Source organism: Tupaia chinensis, unplaced genomic scaffold (genome assembly GCF_000334495.1).
Source record: "Tupaia chinensis unplaced genomic scaffold, TupChi_1.0 Scaffold000046_3, whole genome shotgun sequence".
Taxonomy (NCBI): Eukaryota; Metazoa; Chordata; class Mammalia; order Scandentia; family Tupaiidae; genus Tupaia; species Tupaia belangeri.
In genome coordinates this window covers 970,580-990,793 of record NW_006159504.1, presented here as the reverse complement: position 1 = coordinate 990,793, position 20,214 = coordinate 970,580, and the positions used below count along the sequence as shown (strand labels likewise).

Genomic DNA, 20,214 nt, shown 5'->3' with positions numbered 1-20,214 from the left:
ATCATGTCTGCGGGCAAAAGAGCAGTATTTGAAGGGCTCAGCTTAATTTTTGGAGAGCAGGCAATAAGGGATGGATTTGAAGATGGGAGGTAATAAATTGATAGCTGACTGAAGAATCTATGTCAAACCTTATACCAATTTAGGATTTTTAGGATTTTAGGATTTTTCTGTTAGATGTTGGGTTGAGTGAAAGTACAGATATTCACCTTAAAATAGTTAAACAACATGAATTAGTATCCATGTAATACTTTTAGAGAATTTTGTTTGAAGTGTACTTCATATTCAAAACATTGAACAATATAGAAGTGTTTAAAATGAACTTCCCTCTTCCTTATTCCTTTACTATCTATCTGCTGAAGATAAAACTGTTAATTGTTGGTATATGTATTTTTTTCACATACATATATATGTGTGTGTGTGTGTATACACACACATATTTCCTAGTGATGGAGGTTTTATACAGTGATTTGCATATATGTTTTTAGGTTTTTATTGTTAGAAAGAAATGTACTCTGTGTGGTGCCAAAGAGCATTATTCTAAGGTGGTCTCTTAATCTGGGTTTAGTTACCAAACCCTTGTGTAAGCTAGGAGTAGTTCACATAATATTCTCTTTGATTTTCTAAACTTTTGAAATGCAGAGACTTTTATTTGAAGTCAAGTTTTTAAAAGCTATGATAGATATATTGGGTTGTCAGAAAAAGCATGATGTTACTTTTCTGTGCAAAAATGCGTCAGGACTTTTCCAGCCACCCAATAGTTTGATAGTACTAGTCGGGGAAAGAGATGGCCTTTGGTAACACTGAAGTATCAGTTGACAGTTTGTGGTATGACCTTGATGTTCCTAGTTTTGTATGTTGCTGGCTACTATTTAAAGTTCTGTGTTATTTAAATAGCTTTCTTTTTCCTTTTTTAGAAAAATCCTGCAAACATGTCTCTCTATCCATCTCTAGAGGACTTGAAGGTAGACAAAGTAATTCAGGTATGTTTAAAGACTTTAAAAAATATACTGTGTAATATACATTGTACTTACAGGTGAAGTAAAGCAAAAAATTTAAACAGCAGACGTGTTTGTTCATTTTTGCAATTTGTACACCTGTTCCATTTTATTAATCACATAGTACAAAATACAGAACAACTTGCAGTTTTCATTTTTTCGTGAATAACTAAGATACTATTTCTTTAAAACTTGACTTCAATTCTTCAAATGTAGATTGATTTTGTCGCTACAGTTTCAATTAAATAAACATATTTAAGTTGATAAAATACATTCTAACCTTATTGATACTTAGTTTTCCGTAACACTGGTAATTTTTACTTGTGAATCTTTAGGTATGACCAGTCTTTTTATTTTTTAATTATTTTATTTAGTATTATTTATTTTACTTATTTTAATTTGACTAGAGAGAGAGAAAGCGAGCAAGCGAGAGAGAGGGAAAGTGAGGAAGCAAGCTGTCAGGTCTGGGACTTGGACTGGGGTCAGCCATGTGGGAGTCCAGTGCTCTTAACCACCATGCCACTTGCTGGTCCCAGGTATGACCAGTCTTTAAAATAATATGCTCCTCCTTGGAGTTACAAATGATAGAAATAGTGGAGTACATGCTACTTTTAGAAGTGTAGTAATGGAAAAACACCAAGAAAGGGTGGCAATTTCTTTCCATTAGAGTAACAGACATTTCACTTCTTCCTACTGTAAACAACTGTGTTAAAAATTACACTATTTTTAAGTTTATTAATTTGAAAATTTTCATAGTCCTTCATGTAAGTATTAGCTTTGGAGACAGGTGCTTTTGCATAAGAAGAAAGTGTTGGGTTAGAATAAGTTTTTCTTTTTGGACATTTTAATAACCTTTAACAGGAGATACTTTGGAGCATATATAATAAACCCATCTGTTTAATAATTTGCTTTCAGCTTGATTTCATATAAACTCAGAATCTCCTCGGCTATTGTATATTCTTTTAACCACGGGGCGATAGGTGGGAGAGTGTTACATGCGGGAATCATGAACAGTTACTGTCCGTCATAGATCCAGTGTGGCTCTTCATATGTGGTTTACACAAAAATCTCTTAGATCTCAGTTTAGTTGCCAAGGCTTTGAAGCCATGAAACTACATGGCCTGTTCAATCTCCTTAAATGTTCTGTCACTTTTTTCCTCAGTGTGTATTTTTCTAGTGTGGTTTTCATTTCTACAAAATTCATCTGAACACGCACTCTTTCTTCTTATAAAGCTTTTATATGAAATATTTAGCATTCCAGAATAACCATTAAGCCATTAATATGACATTAGTACATTAACTGGTAAGGATTTGCAGATGGATCTGGAAAAATGGCTGATCTTTGTTTCATCCTTTCTTGTTAGCTTTTTATGGACTTGAACTTAATGTAACCATAGTTGACTTTGAGCATAAGCTTTTGATTTTGAAAATGGTAGAAATAAAGAAGACTTGATATTGATAAATGCTTGATTAAAAAATAGAGCTACCATACATCAAGCTGAGCTCTTTACGGAGAAGCAGTTTACATGGGTGCTTCCATTAGCCTTTTATGTTGTGAGCAGAAAGCTAGCTACTAGGAGATAAAGCAGTGAGTAAGGAGAGGGAAGTGCAGTTCTTTTTATTCCTGTTGGATTTAAAAATACTTTTAATCTAGTCATTAAAATATTGGGCTTATGTTTTTGCTTCATCTTCTAAAGTGAACACGTTTTTGTTCTTGAAATGCTCCTTTAAAGTACTGTAGAAAGAGGTAGTAGTCATTTTCTCATCTGCTGGCCTTTTACACCACAGTGAAGCTAAATTGCAGCAGTGAACGCTGGCACTTCATATTTTGTGAACGATTTTTAGATAGCCATTAGGCTCTGGCTTTCAGCATCATCAGTCATCCCATAATGCCTGATCTGCTCTCTCCTCTCCAAATCCCAGCAGGAGCCTATGATTCTTTTATTTATTTAGAATAAACTGAAGGAACAATGATGTGGAGAACCAGTGCTTATCAGTTTCCTAGTGTGGTGAACAGAGTTTGACTGAAGTGACCCATATAGGCATGGTTTCTTTTCTCCACATGATTTTGGCAAATAGCAGAAACAGTAACTGGTGGTCCTTGGGGCATCTGCTACATATTTTCCTTCTAACAGTTTCAGATTTCAAGTAAGTTTGTAATAATGTGCTACATCTAATGGTTGGTAGTTTCTATACCCTTAATTTTACAACCTTTTGTTTTAATTTGAACTACAAATTGCATAATTAAGTTTATGTATCTTCATTATAGAGAGCTTTTTCCACCTATAATTTTTTAATATTCCTTGGATAAGAACAGCAGCAATGAAGGAATAGAAAAGTAAAAGGAGTAGTATTTTTTAAATTAGCAAGGTATGTTTTTGGTCTAGATTTGTAACAAAATGGAGCAGAAAGTATAGTATACCCCTGCCCCACACGTGCACAGCTTCCCACTGTTAACATCTACACAGAGCACTAATTTGGTAATAATCAATGAACCTATGTTGACATATCATTATCAAACTTAAGGTCCATAGTTTAGGTTAGGGTTCACTCTTGGTGTTGTATCCTCAGTGGGTTTTGACACGACATGTATATACACTATAGTAGCATACAAAATAGTTTCACTGCCCTAAAATTCCTGTGTTCTACCTATTCATCCTCCTTTTCCTGCGACACCTGGCAATCACTAATCTTATTATTGTCTCCACAATTTTGCCTTTTCCACAGTGCCATGTAGTTGGAAACATATAATGTGTAGCCCTTCTAGATTGACTTCTTTCACTCATAATTCACACTTTAGTTTCTTTCATATATTTTCATAGCTTGATAGCTCATTTCTTTGTAGTGTTGAACTGTGTTGATTTTTGGCTAGCAATTATTCACAAAGAAGTCCAGCTGCCCACTAGTTCCTTTTACTGGATAAAAGACTAGAAACTCATACAAGGGACCAGCAGTTAGCGTAATGACTATGTCGCTGGACTCCCATGTAGTTGACTGCGGTTCGCATCCCAGACCTGGAGGCTTAAACTCACACCAGGCATGTGTGCATGCATGCCCAAGATCCCGAGAGGAGAATGGAGGAGAAGAGATTGCGGCATGGCCATCCTCCTTGGGGGGTGATTTCTCACTTTCTGTCTCTCTGTCTGTCTCTCTCTCTTTCTGGTAAGTGCACATGCCCAATAGCTAAAACCTCTCCAAAAAAAAAAAAAAAAAGAAAAAGAATAGAAATTTAACACACTTTGAATTGGTGTTTACAGTGATAAAAATTTTGTGCTGTATTTTCAGTTTAGAGTGTTCAAGAAACAATAAATATTAAAGAATGACTGAATAACTAGTATATCAGAACATTTATAATCCAAATGAGGTTATTACATTCAAAGCTTTTGTAGGCTGTGTTTATTTAAATTAAATGTCTTACTTTTTTTTTTTTTTTAACTGTTTAGAGGATCTGTATACCTTTACACAAGTCACAGTTGGAGGTACGGAGAAAGTACCCAGTGGGCTTGGTCATGCTACAACCTTTTTTTCTCCATTTCTCCCATCCCATCAGGATTTTAGGCGTGTGTGCATACATGCCTAGTGTGCTTTTCACGTTGTTGGGGCTGGAACTTGAACTGTGGTTAGCCATGTAGGATCTGACTGACTGTGTGCAATGCTTAACTACTTTATTAAGAACTGGCCCCTAACCTTTTTAATTGACACATTTCCAAGGAAGTAAGATTGATTATATAGCTTACTAGAGATTGATTATACAGCTTATTACCAAACTTACTCTAAATGTAGCTATTTCAGAAACTTGGATCTGTCTGTAAAGGACAAAATATTTCCGACAGTGAGATCCTTAATAGGATATAGGCTATGAAGAGGGTCCTGAGAGGATAGTTGAGAATGAGTAGCACTGATAAGTGCATACTTTGTCAAATTAATTTTGCATGTTTGTTTAATAGTTAGAAATTAATCATCTTTCTTTTGTTTGTTTGTTTTTATTTTTAGCTATAGGATGCATATGCTCACTGAAGAGAGACAGTGACAGAAAGAGAGAGGGAGGGAAAGTGAGAAATCACTCCCCAGCAGGGATGGCCATACGACATTCCCTCTCTACTCTCCTCTTGGGATTTTGGGCATGCATACACACATGCCTGGTAACAGAGTAATGAAAATGTAAACAGTGTTGTCACACATTTTAAAACACATTTTGGAAATATTGCTTGCTTGTTAATTTGCAGCAGCACGATGAAATACTGGCTATAAGACACATAGAATGGTGCTTGTTCAGGTGTTTTTTTTTTTGAAAGGTTGTCATAGGAAGGAGACAGAGAGAAAGTGCTGGGAGGATGGCCACAGCACAGACTCTCCTCCATTATCCTGTTGGAGTTTTTCAGTACACACGCATGCACGCACGCACGCACGCACGCATGCATACATCCCCAGCGTGATCTTCAAGCTGCCAGGCCTGAGACTCGAACCACAGTTAGCCATGTGAGAGTCTAGCACCTTTACCATTGTGCCACCTGCTGGCCCTGCTTGTTTAGTTATTTTGATAGTCTTTAAATATGGGGAATCTAAAAATATTTTTGGTTGGCATATTTCTATCTAAACATTGAAATTAAGCTTCTTTGAATGAAACTTTGGTGTTTTAGTTTCTTTTTGGACATACTGGATTTAACTTAGAAATAATATAAGAATTTTAAGTATGGCATGTTGTTAGAATTTTCTTCTTTTATTTCAGGCTCAAACTGCCTTCTCTACAAACCCTGCCAACCCAGCAATTTTATCAGAAGCCTCTGCTCCTGTCTCTCAAGATGGAAGTAGGTTTATATTTGGACATTCATCCTCTGTGAATAGAAATATTCGTTAAGCCTTCTTTTGCTCAAATAGGGAATCCAAATTTTTTAAAAATGCGTCATGCATAAGATTGCTGCTTAAAGCTTTAGTAGTAGTAGTAAGAAAAAATATTTACATTTTAAAAATAACCCTCTGGCTAATAGAGTGAACTGTGAATATGAAGATGTGTTTTGTGGCTTGTTTATTTTAGCCTAACTCTTAAGTCTCTAATAAGTGACTGGTTCATTTATGAGAAAACCTTATACCGATAGACGAACTACAGTTGTCCTCGCTGCTACTCTTGCCCTTTCTTGCCAGAGAAACTTCTGAAATTTCCAACCCCTTTGTTTTTGGAGACCTTCCCAAAATTCTTGGTCTCTGTACTCTATCTTTGATCCCTTTTCTTCAAGGTTCAGAGGGATTCACACGAGCCCTAAATGATAGGACTTAAGATTCAGAACGAGTGTTAAAAGAATTTTTTGTGGCCTCTCTTCTTACATTTATTTGTTACATTGCTTTTTATAGAAAAATCTATTTTAACTCACAAATAAATCATGTGAAAAATAATTTTTGGAAGTAGTACATAGCTAGTAAATTAAAAAAAACTCTTTCAGGGATTTTATTGCAATATGGCTAGCATTGTTAAAGATGAGAAAACGTTAAATAAATTTATAAGCTTGGATTTTTTGTTCTTCAGAAGAGTTATTCCATAGCCATGTTTACTGAGTGAATCATAAAATAGCTGGCTTGACAGACGTTTCGGTCAGTTCTGAATTGAAGAATCAGTGGTATTTTTACAAAATTCCTAATCAAGTAGGTTTATTTCAAGAAATAAGAAAGGGAAAATAATTTATTTGGAAAAGTCATTTATACTTTTGAGTCATTAGAAACCTGAAATTGCTTTAGTTCAAATGTCTTCATATTTTATGACTTTCACCTTAAACATTTTTTTGTATTTCCTATTTCTTTTCTATTTTTTTGTTTTTTGTTTTTGTTTTTAGATTAAGTCTCACTATCTCAGTCTTGCTGCTTCAGTCTCCTAGTAGGGAGTACAAGGCACGCCACCGTGTCCAGCTCTTTGATGACGGGTCTGGGTTGCCCAGGCCAGCCTCGTGCTCACGATCCTCTTGCCTCAGCCCCCTGAGTTGCTGGGATGGCAGGCACATGCCACCACACCTGGCTTCTGGGTTGGCCTGAGACTCCATCCTCGCCTCCCATGTGTCCCAGTCTTTGAAGCACCGTGTCTTCTGCCGTGCTACCACAGTTGAGCCTGTATTTTCCACTCCTTATTGTGACTGTAGGGTTGGGCAGTGCCAAATTGCTACCTGAAATTCATCGTAGATTTTATAGCTTAAATCGTAATTTTTTTTAACACAAGTAGATGCTTGTAATAACAGTAACTTATACTTTAAGTATTTCCGTCAGTGCTTTTTTTTTTTTTTTTTTTTTTTTTCCATTTATTTATATTAGATCTCTACCCCAAACTGTATCCGGAGCTCTCTCAATACATGGGCCTGAGTTTAAATGAAGAAGAAATACGTGCAAATATGGCCATGGTTCCTGGAGCACCAGTGCAGGGGGTATGTATGATGTAATTGAATCATCCTTCATATCTAGTTATCAGCTCTCCTTTTGGTGACTGACATAAACATTTATAACTTTAGCTTTGATCTCTCTCTTCCTAGAAATTTTTGACTTCCTTCTGAATAATACTTGTTGCATAGTCTGTATTTGTACCGTTATCACTGTTCTGAATTTATTAGGACTTAAAAGTTCAAATGCCTTTTTACTAGTTCATTCTGCTTTGTATTCTACAGTTCAGAATCTGGGTCCAGTAGGTGGTGTGGTGGTTGAGGTGTTGTACTCCCACATGGCTGATCATGATTGAAAATCATGCCAGAACATGTACATGCATGCCCCACATCCCGAGAGAAGAATGGAGGAGAAGGGATTATGGTGTGGCCATCCTCCCTAGGGCGTGATTTTTCACTTTGCCTCTCTCCTTGTCTCTCTGGCCAGCACATGCACCCTATGGCAAAAACCTAAAAGAAAGAAAACCTAGTAATTCTGTCTCTGCCATGTTTCTTATATTCATTTTATCCATTTCTCCATTTCTTTTCTACTATAACTTTTAGAGTTTCTACACTTTTAACCTGGATTATCACACTAGTGTCTTAGAATTTTCTCTGGTAACTGTTTATTTCAAACTGAGGAGCTGCCAGGTTAATCATGAAATACGGGTCTGTCATGTATTTTTCCTTAAAATCTTTTAACAGTCTTTCTGAAATCCAAAGTTTCTTGTAATTAGATCCAAAGTCTGGATTTAAATATAATGCATCTGCATCTGATAACCTTTTATTAAGGTCGTGATACAAGATCATAACACTTTATAGCACTGATTATGATTAAATACTTAAAGTATTTATCTTCATACCTCTGTTTTACTGCTATAATGCCAGTGCTTAATACAGTACCTGGCATTCATTCAGTTCCAAATATTTACTGAAAACTTGCTTGTATCAGTCTGCATCCAGTTGGGAAAAACAGAAATCATAGTAGGAAGTAAAGAAGCTGAAAAATTAAAACAGCAAAAATGAAACATAGATAGAATTGCAGAAAGTTAGCTGCTTTTCCTAGGACTGGGGTAACACAGGGAACTGATTAGAATTTACAGAACCTAGAAGTTTGGGGAGCAGAGTCTCAGGGAGTGGGATGCAGGCCATGGAGAAGGGATGCTGCTAGCAGTACTTGTTCCTCTGAGAGGTAGTAAGGGGTATGTTTCTGGGAGTGTCATGAAGAGCTGGAGACTCCAGTCTACTACTGCTGGCATGGGGAGGACCAGGCTCAGGCTGTGCTAGAAGGAATAGGCAGCACGCAGGATAGTACATAGCACTCATTTCTCTATTCTCTCTGGGGCATCATGTGGTAGAAGCTAACTGAACACACTGACAAAGGAGTGTAATTTACAGTTCAAGTCAATCCAGCATCAGCAAGTAGAGTCTAGAAGGGTGGGTTTGGTGCTGATGGACAGTAGCTTCATACCTGTTACCTTCTGTTCCTTTGATCACTCTGTATACCCTGTACACACACATGTAGTATACTCTGTGTACTCTACATACATCCACAAATATTTGAACTTCATATGACAACAGTAACAACTTTGTATGTTTTCCTTTAACAGATGTAATTCTCCTTCATAAAATTAAAGTTCAGCAAACTTTTTTACTAAAAGGCCTCAAAGTATTTAGGTTTTAATGATCATTCGTGATCTGACATGTTTTTGTTGTTTGTTGGTGTACAACCTTTAAAAATATGAAAATCATTCTTAACTCAGAAATGCACAAAAACCAGGTAACCCTGATACAAATCAAGTTGCTCCTACCCTTTTTCTAGAAGGGATGGTATCAGTTATTGTAGTCTTGGAACACGGTGTTGATTTCTATGTGTTATTAATTACTCCTTTAAGTAGTCATATTCCCAGCTGAGTTTTGTTTTGTTTTGTTTTTTAAAGTTTGCTTATTTTGAGAGAGACAAAGTTGCATCCTCAACAAGGTTTCCCTAACATGACTGTCCTTTCAGCCCTGTAGCTACTGGGATCATGGGCAGGTCTGCAGGTGCCCAGTGTGTTCATGTAGGACCAGGACACAGAGCAGGCACTTCCCATGTGGCCTGCAGCCCTGTGCAGCAGTGCCCCTACTTCCTTAACTGAAAATATGAAGATAGCCAGGTATAAAATGAGGTATGGGAAGCAAGTAGGTTAATTGCTGTATGTATAGAAAATTTACAAATACAAGGAGAAACGAAAGTCATAGTTGTTAGGATTCTTATTTTAGTAACTTGGACGTGTGACCATAGTTACCATTTATAACTTCCCTTGTTCACTCCCTGTCACCTTTGTTCCCTTTGCTCTTTGCACTTCAGCTGGCCTTTATTTATTTTTTATACCTGGTAGTATGACCTAAATTCATTTTTGAGATGATTGAATCTCTGGGGCCCTTCAGTACAGTGCCTTTTCTTTCCTTTCCTCTTTTTTTAATTTGTTTTCATTTAATTCGTTGCTGGAGATTTCTGTTAACTCTTGCCATCTAGTGAATTTCTGACTTGACATAGCTGTATTTTTCTTCTGTCAGTGTCCCATGTGGGTTTTTCCCCCCAGTGTTACTGTGGTAAAATTGACAAGTAAAAATATATATTCAAAGTTCACAACCTGATTAATTGATGTACATATTCATTGTGAAAGGATTACCACCATCAAGCTAATTAACATATTCATTACCTCAAAGTTACTGTTTTTTCTAGTGTATTTGTGTGTGTGTGTGTGTATTACTTCTATTAGACTGACAGCTTTAGAATACTTACTCAGAATTCATGGTAATCCTAAAGCAAATGAATTCCAACTATACTAAATTCATTTGTATCTTAAAGTTTTTCTTTTCCTATCCAATGGCCTGATTTTCCTGTGTCTCTTATAGCTTTAACTTTGGACCCTCCTTATCTTTTATAAGTAATTTCTAGTAGCATTGCGTGCTGATTTAGTACAATGATTTGCGTATGTGTCTTACTCTTGTCAGACTGTGAGCCTTAAAATATGTTGTTGGAATTGCCATGAATTCTTAGTAAATTATCATTTTGTGTGCTTTTGTGGCTAGTTTCTTATTTTCTATCACTGCCACTGTGAGCTTCATAATTCTTCAGCAGATTAGAGCTTTCTATGTTTCTATTACAAATTCTAATTAAGCCTTGGTAAGGGCCAAATGGTGGCGCAGTGGTACTATAACTAGACCAGTGTGGGAAGGGTCATGGGTTTATGTCCTGGGACCTCCCTGAGCACATCATGTATGCATACAGGTGATCCAGACTGGCTAAGACTATGTAGATCACAGCCTGCGAACCCTGTCGGGGGTGCCTGTCTGTCTCTGCTTTTTCCCTCATGGTAGAAAGAGAAATTTTCAAAAGAGAAACCTTCATAAGACCTTCCCTCATTGTTGTCTTGGTTGAGGAAAGGAGGAAGTAAAAGAAAATGAAAAGAAATGGAAACTTAAAGCGTGGTATCTAACACAAGTCCCTGATATAGCTATTGTGGGGTGGGTTGGTTTGTGCATCTGATTTGTTAATCCCTAGATGGTTATTTAAGGGGAAGATAAGTAATACTTGACTGTCTTAAGCATGTTAGGACCCATGTAATAGACACTTTTATTTTAATCTTCACAATAACACTGAAAAGAATGCTGCTATTTTTATAGGAACTCAGAAAAGATAAGTAGATTGTCAGTGATCATACTGCATAAAAGAACCCTGTGAAAATGTGTTCTAAATGTACATGGTGTTTAAGTTTAAGGATAAATAATGAAAACATGCCAAAGTACACATGAAACAAATGCCAGTGAATTAAAAAGGCAGTGGACAGAGAGTAGGTTATTGAATCCACTGGAGATGATAAGTAAGTTAGCCAAGGAATTAGTAGATGAAGACCAGCATTGTTTTCGTAGAAATCAAACTTTATCTGAAGGAAATAGTGTGTAGATTACTCTCTGGAAAACCATAACTCAGTATGTTCCAGTTAATTACCCTTTAATGTTTTTTCCAAGGAGAGCACTTCTATATATTGACAAATTATATGTTTTTGTCAGCAGTTGGTAGCAAGACCTTCCAGTGTGAATTATATGGTGGCTCCTGTAACTGGTAATGATGTTGGAATTCGCAGAGCAGAAATTAAGCAAGGGATTCGTGAAGTCATTTTGTGTAAGGATCAAGATGGAAAAATTGGTCTCAGGCTTAAATCAATAGATAATGTAAGTATTTTCAGTAGCTTTATGAATTTGCCTAAATAACTTGTATAATTTTAAGTGATTAATGTTAGAATAATTTTAGATGAAATACTTTGATTAAAATTATGTATCTGTATTTGAGAATACTTGAAATCTTCTAATTTAAATTTGCCCATTTGCAGATGCCTTATTTTGAAGAGAGAGAGTTGAGACTTACGGTCACATTTATCTGAATTTCTTTTTCTTTCTATAATATATTATAGAAATATATATTATCACATAGTTTGTGTAATAGCATTCTGTGTGAAAGTTATGGACACACTGATCAGTGAGGATTGACATGTGTACATTGTTAAACCAAATGCTAATTATTTAACCTGTGAGGTGATTGTGCAGGTTTGCTAATTCCGTCCTCCAAATTTGAATTTCGTAGGTCATTTTCTGAGCAAGTATCTTTTTACTTACGGCAGCCATTACGTTACCTTCTAATTCCTTTACCTCTCACCCTACCTACTGAAGAAATCAAACAGGGTGACTCTGACTCTGAGGAATGGTTTTATAATTACTAAGGATGTGCTGGGTTTTTATCCCAATTTAGGATTTTAGCCATTTTTCCTGGGTCCTGGTTCAGTTGTACATCTTGTTAGCTCAGTCTTTCCACACAGAAAATGGTAATGAATGCACCACACTGCAGTAAGTGGAGCTGATCTTGGCAGGAAGCCCCAACCTTGCCTGCCCACCGGAAAGCTAAGGGCACGACGTCTTTGCTCACATGTAGCTTACTCAGGACACCTCAGTGTGCTTGGTTGGGAAGCTCTGACTTCACTGCTCTTATTTCTGTCCTCTTTAGTGACTAGACTGTACTGCCAGGATTTTCTTTCTGTTCTTTCCTGTCCTTAAAGAGAAAAGATACTGTTTCATAGGTTCCTTTGCCCGATTATAGGTATCCTTGCAGTCCACTTGATCAGAGTATATTGGCTTACTTTATGGAGTGCTGTCTGGTTCTGGATTACCACTCTAACATGTAACACACACATAACAAAAATCACCCAGCTTAAGATCATAGAGAGGGCCTAGCCTTGTAGGTGCGTTTATATTTTACCAAGTTTACTCTTCTTTTATTCATGTCTATTTACATTTTATTCAGCATCTGATTGAATTCATATAAAATGCCCTGGTGAGTTTAGTTCTTAATTAACAGTACTTGAATTTTCTGTATTTATTTCATACTGGATTCTTTGTAAGGGTTTATGTGATATTTCATGTGCACGTTTTTAAAGGCTGTTAAATTAACCTTTTTAAAATTATGCATAGTTTAACAAATGGGTAAAGGAATCCTTCAGCTTGAAAGGTGAAATTATGACCTTAAACTATCATTTTTTCAAGTATAAAAGAATTCACAAACTTAACTTGCTTTCCTTCTAAATAGTAATCATGTGCTGAGACCTGTTTGGTATTCTGTCAGATTCAGAGAAGTTTATATTTGTTAAGGTTGTCGTACTTTACTTTCTTTGGTCTTTATCCCAAGATGAAGGGCGTGATTGAGGTTAGTCAGATGGATCATGTTTGAGATCTCACTTTTTCCCTATTCTTTTGGGTTATTTCCTTGATATAATTTTAGTTTTTTTTTTTTTTCTGGGGAGGCGGTAGGGGGAGAATAACATCACTTTTCTGTTGTCGTTGGTTTTGTTCCTGGAGTAGATTTTCTAACCTAAACAGTTATTTCCTAATTTTCCAAACTATATCAATAATAGTGACTAAATGAACAGTTATTTTCTTATTGTCTAGGGTATCTTTGTTCAACTAGTCCAGGCTAATTCTCCAGCCTCATTGGTTGGTCTGAGATTTGGGGACCAAGTTCTCCAGATCAACGGTGAGAACTGTGCTGGCTGGAGCTCTGATAAAGCCCACAAGGTGCTCAAACAGGCTTTTGGAGAGAAGATTACCATGACCATTCGTGATAGGTAAGCTGTTACGAGAGTTCCAGTGGAGATTCAGGACTGGTTTTCCAGTTTCTTGGGCTTTCAAGATTCTGTGAATGTAGTATTTTTTAAGTAATCAAATAATATTGGTGAACCTTGCTGTTGTGTGGTGATCTTTCTCACAAAGTTTGATTTTTTTAAAAAATAACAATTTTTCATATATACCTTATATCAGAGCTTATAGAAATGTATCTTCTAAGCAGGCATTTACCTGTTTATATCACTATAGAAAATAGAAAATGTAAGTTGGCCTAGTAACTCAGTGGCATGGCCTCTCTGGCCCTGCGTTAAGGATGGGCCTGTATCACATTATTACAAAAGGCTTGAGGGTTTTGTTTCTTAAACTCCCACTTTATCTGTCTTTGCATTGCCAGTTTCTTGTACATATGAGATATTTAATACAAGTTTGTAGATTAATGTTATTTTTACTGTAAGCAAAATTTCAGAGAGGAAGTTGAACCCACAGATTTGGCTCTTCTGAATGTTACCATGTGAATAGGTTTATCATGAGACCCTGACGATGACCGGATGGCAGAGTTAAAGAAACGAGCAAGCATAAGTGGCTTTGCAGCTTCTGAAAGTGGACAGATGACAACCTTGTAGTAACTGTAGACCTCCCTTTCCAGGAGGGGCTTAGTGTTTCTGAAGCTCTTTTAAAATACAGCAAAACAAAAAAAATTCTATAAAAATTTCCAAATCAAGATGTGAAAAATTATAAAGGTTTTAAGTAAAAGAAATAAGAATGGATAGGCTCTAGGAAATACTGAAAGTTAATAAAAAATAATTTATTTTTACCAACATGATATGGGACAAATCCTGTCTTGATCGTAATATTAATACTGGTGGATTATAAAGGGAGAAACATTGGTGAACTGCATAAAGCATTGTGTTCAGTTGTCTTTGAAACCTAAAGAAGGAAATCTTGATTAGTAAGAAAGTTAGACCATAGTGAAAAGATTTTTTTATAAAATGCAGTCTATTACACAGAGGTGTTCTGTGAATGTCTAAAAACAGAACTATAAGTTACTGTTACTAGAAATACTGAATGGCTGTTATTACCAAATATCCAATATGGCAGCGTGTATTATATAAGAAATGCATTAAAATATTTTCCATAGAAGTAAATGGTTCCCTTTTTTTTAAACAGACCCTTTGAACGCACAATCACCATGCATAAGGATAGCACTGGACATGTTGGCTTTATCTTTAAAAACGGGAAAATAACATCCATAGTAAAAGATAGTTCTGCAGCCAGAAATGGTCTTCTCACAGAGCATAACATCTGTGAAATCAACGGACAGAATGTTATTGGATTGAAGGTAAGGAACAGGCCTCATGCCTGTTCTGCTGCAGCTGACTTTAGCAGATGCCCTTCCCTTGTCTAGGAGACGGTCTTTCATCTTGCCCTCCAAAGTGCAGAAACTCAGGTGTGAGACAGGAGACGTGGGACCCAGGGTGCTGGCTTGGCCTAGCTAGCTGCAGTCTCTGGCCGGTCACAGGAGTTAGATGATAATCTAGGATGGTCTTTCCTGTAACAACAGGGCTCAGATTCTGGTCTGTGAAGTCCATTGAGCTAGAATTCTGTGGCGACATGGACAAGAGAGATTTTGCTAATACTCTGAATGGTTGCTCAACTTTTTTGGGGGGTATTTTTGAGGAAGCAAACCTCCAGGTCTGGGACTTGAACCACGGTTGGCCACGTGGGAGTCCAGTGCCCTTAACCACCACACCACCTGCTGGCCCCGATCAACTCTCTTTTTTTTTTTTTTTAAATCTAGGAATGAAGGAAATGAATAAAAGCTTCCAGTCATATTTCTATTTTGTAGTGTACTCCCCTCCACAAATTCCTCATTAAGGCTATCTGAGGTCTGACAGTTTTAATTGAGATGTGTTCATTTCATAAACTGGTTTAGAATACATAGTTAATTGAGAGAACATGGTAGTATTGTATGGGGAAAATTATTTAATCTTAAGTGATGAAAAGTTTTTTTTAATAATACGTTCAACTCAGTTTACTTAGTAATCTTCATCCAGTTGTAAAACGGTATTCTATAGAATTTAAGTTGGTAAGAAGTACTAGAAAAAATTAGAAATATCAAAGGTTAGTATTTTGGAAATATTAGCAAAATACAATAGGGTATATATTGTAATTATTTTTATTAAAGCCTTGGATTAATTTGCATTGTATATTTTCATCAGGATTCTCAAATTGCAGACATACTGTCAACATCTGGGACAGTGGTTACCATTACAATCATGCCTGCTTTTATCTTTGAACATATCATTAAACGGTAAGTAGACAGTTCAATATGTGTGGTCATATGACTTACTATAAGTATTATACTTTCATTTTCATTTAATTCCCAAATCTTTGGTTCTTTTACCTAAGGAATAACAATTTACCTTGAAATTTATGTAAATTGTTTAAATCAGAGGAAATGGTTGGTAAGGATGACATCTTAAAACTTCCCAAGTGTGGATTAACATTCACCATTCACTTGCTAGATTTTGACATTGCCTAGTGGAAAGAGCGTCCCAGCAGAGGTAGGCATGCATTCAGTGTTTGATTTGCAGACCAGTTGACTGCAGTTGCACTTAGTTCCTCTGCTCAGGAAGGATCTAGTCATGGTTCGTGGAGAATTCTTGCTGATGGAGTGTTAGGAATGACAGTTTCTAGTCCCCAGCATCTCAGGAGGCAGGTAGAAGAAGTGTGTGGGGCTACTGCTGTCTGTCTTACGGAGCAGGATTAGAAAGCTGAGTAAGGACAATCAAAAAGGGGCTGCGAGGTTACTTTCTCAAGACCTTTTCATAGCCCAGCTCCTATCACAGGTTTCTGCCAGAAAGTTTGGAATCCTCTTTCTGAATTTCATGTACTTGCAAATGAGATTAAAAAGATTCATGAGGGACCAGCAGATGGTGTGGTGGTTACGTCTCTGGACTCCCACATGACCAACTGTGGTTAGAGTCCTGGACTGGGTGGCTTGAGACTCAGGTGGGGCACGTGTGCGTGTATGACCAAGAACCCAGAAAGAGAATGCAGGAAAAGGAATTGCAGCATGGCTGTCCCCGAGGAGGTGATTTCTCGCTTTCCCTCTCACTGTCTCTCTTTCTCTGGTGAGTGCACATGCCTGCCCTAAGGCATTAAACCTCTAGAAAAAATGATTCATGAACATAACCCTTGTAAGGAAATTTTTGTGTTGGTTTTCAGGTGGAATGCAGCCTGCTGCTCTTAGAGGAGAAAAGGACCCTTACTGTCAGGACTGTCTGTCCAAGAATTCTCTGTTTTAAAACCACTTTTCTCCCTTCTCCTCCCTAATCTATCACAGCCTTGTCATTTTATTTGTATCTAAATTTCTGTCTAAAATACATGTAGTTTACACTTGAGTATCTGCCAGTGACGAGATTACCAGAGACCCTTGGATCCAAAGACGTTTAAACAGTCTTCCCTTTCTCCCTCAGTCTCATTTGATGCTAACAGGTGCTACATTAAAATTGGCATTTTCTTGGATTACATAGCATTTTTTGGGAAAAAAAGAAAGAAAAAACCACTTCAGTATATAGTAATAAGTGACTCTCTTACAGGATGGCACCAAGCATCATGAAAAGCCTGATGGACCACACCATTCCCGAGGTTTAAGGCCTGGCACGAGGGATGGGGCTGACCCCTGCAGCCCTCCTTTCGGCACTTCCGTATTGCGCACATGAAGCTTCCCGGAGCCAGCGAGCATATGCTGCATGAGGACCTTTCTAGCTTCCATTATGGCTGGGAATCTTACTCTTCCATTTGATATCTTGTCAGATTTCAAGATAGTTGTAGCCTTATCTTGGTTTTACGGATGTGAAACTTTTCAGATCACTGACTTTCCTAGACTAGTTTCTCTACTGGAAACCTGATGCTTTGACAAGCCATTGTGGTTAGGATGACTGATGCGGGCTTAGCGTGTGAGTGGGCCGCCTTCCTCCCAGGTAACAAGCAGCGCTGTTCATATTACTTCAGTTCTGTGAGATAGCTGCATTTTAACCTGTTACCACAGTGCATTTAGAATGACTGCCTTTAACCATTTTAAGTTGTGTGCGTGTATGTGTGTAAAACACCAATTAAGTAACACTGGTTTCATTCCATGTAAGCATTATACAGTGTATGTAGGTTGCAAGAAATTGTAATGATTGTCATTAAATTGTAACTACCTTCACTTAATACGCTTGAAATGTCGCCTTAACTATGTTAGGCATCTAGAAAAAGAGCCAAAATAAAATACTGCTGCCTTTGTAAAACCCAGAATGCAGTTCTACATTAAACTGAAACGTACCCTCGCCCGGACAGTTTAATGGTACTTCCTGAGCTGTAGCTTAGCTGCTTAGCTGTAGCTGAGGTTTTCTAGTCATCACATATTGGAAACTTGTTGCCAGTATCACTTTGTAAGAAGCAAATAGCTCTATATTTCATGTAAAAATTCTTATACTAAACAGGATAGCCCTTGACCCCATTTTTCATTGTAGATTATGTGGGATAATACTTAATTTGGCATTTGAACTGTAGCTATTATGTAACCTAGCTTCTTTGGGATGGTCTTTGAATGTTTTCCTAGTAATCGCTAATACTTCTTGACTTCTCCCTGCAAACAACATGGCAATGACACTTTATCCTGATTGTTTTCTTCTTTTTGGTTTATGCTTACTCTATTTTAATTAAATATGTATAAATAAAGTTAAATTTAGTCTGTCTGTTATATCATTTGGAAACTGCATCAGTGGCTTTTATCAAACTACTCCATGACTAGAGGCTCACCTCCAGGTGTGGCAGACTGTCATCTCCCAGAGCTGCTGTATCCAGGGTCCTTGAGAATAGCCCTCAGCACTGAGAGAGCATGTCAGGAAAAGCGTGTCCACGGGCGGCCTAGAGCCAGATGGAGGGAGCTGGTTCACACCTGTGCACATCAGGCCATGCAGCAGGAACAAGGTGAGGCTACTGATCCTTCCTAGCAACACTGAGACCATGAAATACTTAATGACACTTCAAACTGACTTTGAAGTTTTTTTCCCTATACCATACTGCCTACAAAATAAAACATAATGTTCTTAAAGAATAGAAAAACCAAGTCATACTGTGGTTTGGAGGTTGAATACAAAAGAAAATCAGTGCTACTGCTGTATAGCTTCCCTTGTTTGGAATTTAGAAAGGCAAACCAAAATAGCATTTCTGGGTTTGATTATCATATTGTGCCATCTGGACTTAGGTCTAAAGATAGTTTCAAAAGCAATAGAACTATATTCATGTCATGAAATATGGTTTTTAAGAAGTAGCAGCACTTGTGGTTCTTAAAAGCTATTAATATTTGTAATAATTTAATAAGAATATACAAACTGGTTTCATTACAGAAAAATATTTTTAATGTAGAAAAGGTGAGCATTTAATAGCTATAATGAAATACAAACCGTTCCTATACACAGTGAACTTACTGTTATAAGAACTGCTAATTCCCCCCAGGTTCTTAGAATCTGGGCACAGCATTATAGAAAGTAACCACTCCATGAACACACACACATCCCAGAGCCTCGTGGCAGATTGTAGATTAGGAAGACCAAGCAGTGACCGAAGCGTAGAGAACACTGCACGTTTCTCTTCTCCTGTCTTAGAAGTTTCTGCAGTCTCGGCCACCTAACCCTGTCTTCTCGCCACTGTACTGGGATGGTCATCTGCCTCACAGATGTACCTAACACTGCCATGTTTTTATCTGCCTTAGAGAATGGCAGGTAACAGCTTCCAATGAAGTCACCATGATTGGAAAGTTTAAGCCCACAAGTTTTCCCTGTGGTAAAACTTCTATTATTATCATTGCACTTCACCACAGTTCATTTAAAAGTTTGGTTTAAAAATACATTAAATAGAATTTTTAATTTAATATTCGAGAGGAAAAGGCACTTAATACTGCAATTTCCAGAACATAATTTGTCTGTCTTCCCCTCCTGTGATGATACTGCTGCACTGTTCGTTCATCCACATACATGTGACGGCACCTGAGAGAGAAACATTGGGGTTAGGACATGGGCCGGGGGCCCCCCAATAGGCTTTACTATAATGCCCACTCCTGCTATTCATTTATTATAGAGGTGAACTGAGTTCTGTGTATTCTTTCTTTGTGTAATAAAACCCTTGTATAAGTTAAAAATAACTGGTACAAAGAGTTTTTGATGAGTAAGAAACCATTTAAATGAACACTGGGAAGGAAATGACACAACAGACTTGGGTATACCTTGGTGTAAGAGTTACAGTGGGACAAAGGCAGCAGACAGATGGGGGGAAGGGTAGAGAACTGGCAAGGCTTGCTGACTCACTTCCTTTTCCGTTGGGAAGAGTCCAATGTTAAAGCTACTAAGCTGACATAAAAAAGCAGAGATACCGACTTTTAAGGTATAAATTTAAGAAGATACTGCCATACACAACTGAGTGATGGAAGGGAGTGAAAATAGGACGGTGTGTATGCGTCGGAACACGTCGCTGGATGAGGACTGCGGTCAAGGACTGGGTGGAGGGAAGACGCCTTACTTTTCACTGTAATCCATTACTTTTTTTTTTTCCACTTTGTTTATTCTTTAAAAAAAAAAAAAAAAAAAAAAAAGCACAGCCCCCCCATGATGTTTGAA

General features: G+C 37.3%; 2 protein-coding genes across 3 annotated transcripts in view; one reads left to right on the top strand and one right to left on the bottom strand.

Moving 5' to 3' along the window:
- Window positions 1–886: 886 nt before the first annotated feature.
- On the top strand, window positions 887–18,277 carry SDCBP (syndecan binding protein). Of its 2 annotated transcripts, none has more exons than XM_006140857.3 (8): window positions 887–980; window positions 5,725–5,803; window positions 7,290–7,399; window positions 11,453–11,611; window positions 13,376–13,551; window positions 14,717–14,888; window positions 15,769–15,860; window positions 17,152–18,277. In XM_006140857.3, the coding sequence occupies exons 1-8, from the start codon at window positions 930–932 to the stop codon at window positions 17,204–17,206; spliced, it is 894 nt and encodes a 297-aa protein (XP_006140919.1). In that variant the 5' UTR covers window positions 887–929; the 3' UTR covers window positions 17,207–18,277. The 2 variants fall into 2 exon arrangements, with proteins under 2 accessions (XP_006140919.1, XP_006140918.1); XM_006140856.3 differs by having other exon boundaries at window positions 11,450–11,611.
- Window positions 18,278–18,937: 660 nt separating this feature from the next.
- The window catches only part of NSMAF (neutral sphingomyelinase activation associated factor), a gene marked incomplete at its 5' end in the record, with an annotated part of 59,215 nt that continues 57,938 nt past the window's right edge, over window positions 18,938–20,214 (bottom strand). Inside the window, 1 exon segment of the mRNA XM_014589925.2 lies at window positions 18,938–19,587. Coding sequence (XP_014445411.1) covers window positions 19,493–19,587 — 95 coding nt within the window.

Excerpts from the sequence above, each read along its gene's own strand:
- SDCBP (XM_006140856.3), top strand. The coding sequence starts at position 930 with ATGTCTCTCTATCCATCTCTAGAGGACTTGAAGGTAGACAAAGTAATT. Across the intron at positions 11,612-13,375 it reads GGCTTAAATCAATAGATAAT|GGTATCTTTGTTCAACTAGT; the intron begins GTAAGTATTTTC and ends CTTATTGTCTAG. Across the intron at positions 13,552-14,716 it reads ACCATGACCATTCGTGATAG|ACCCTTTGAACGCACAATCA; the intron begins GTAAGCTGTTAC and ends TTTTTTAAACAG.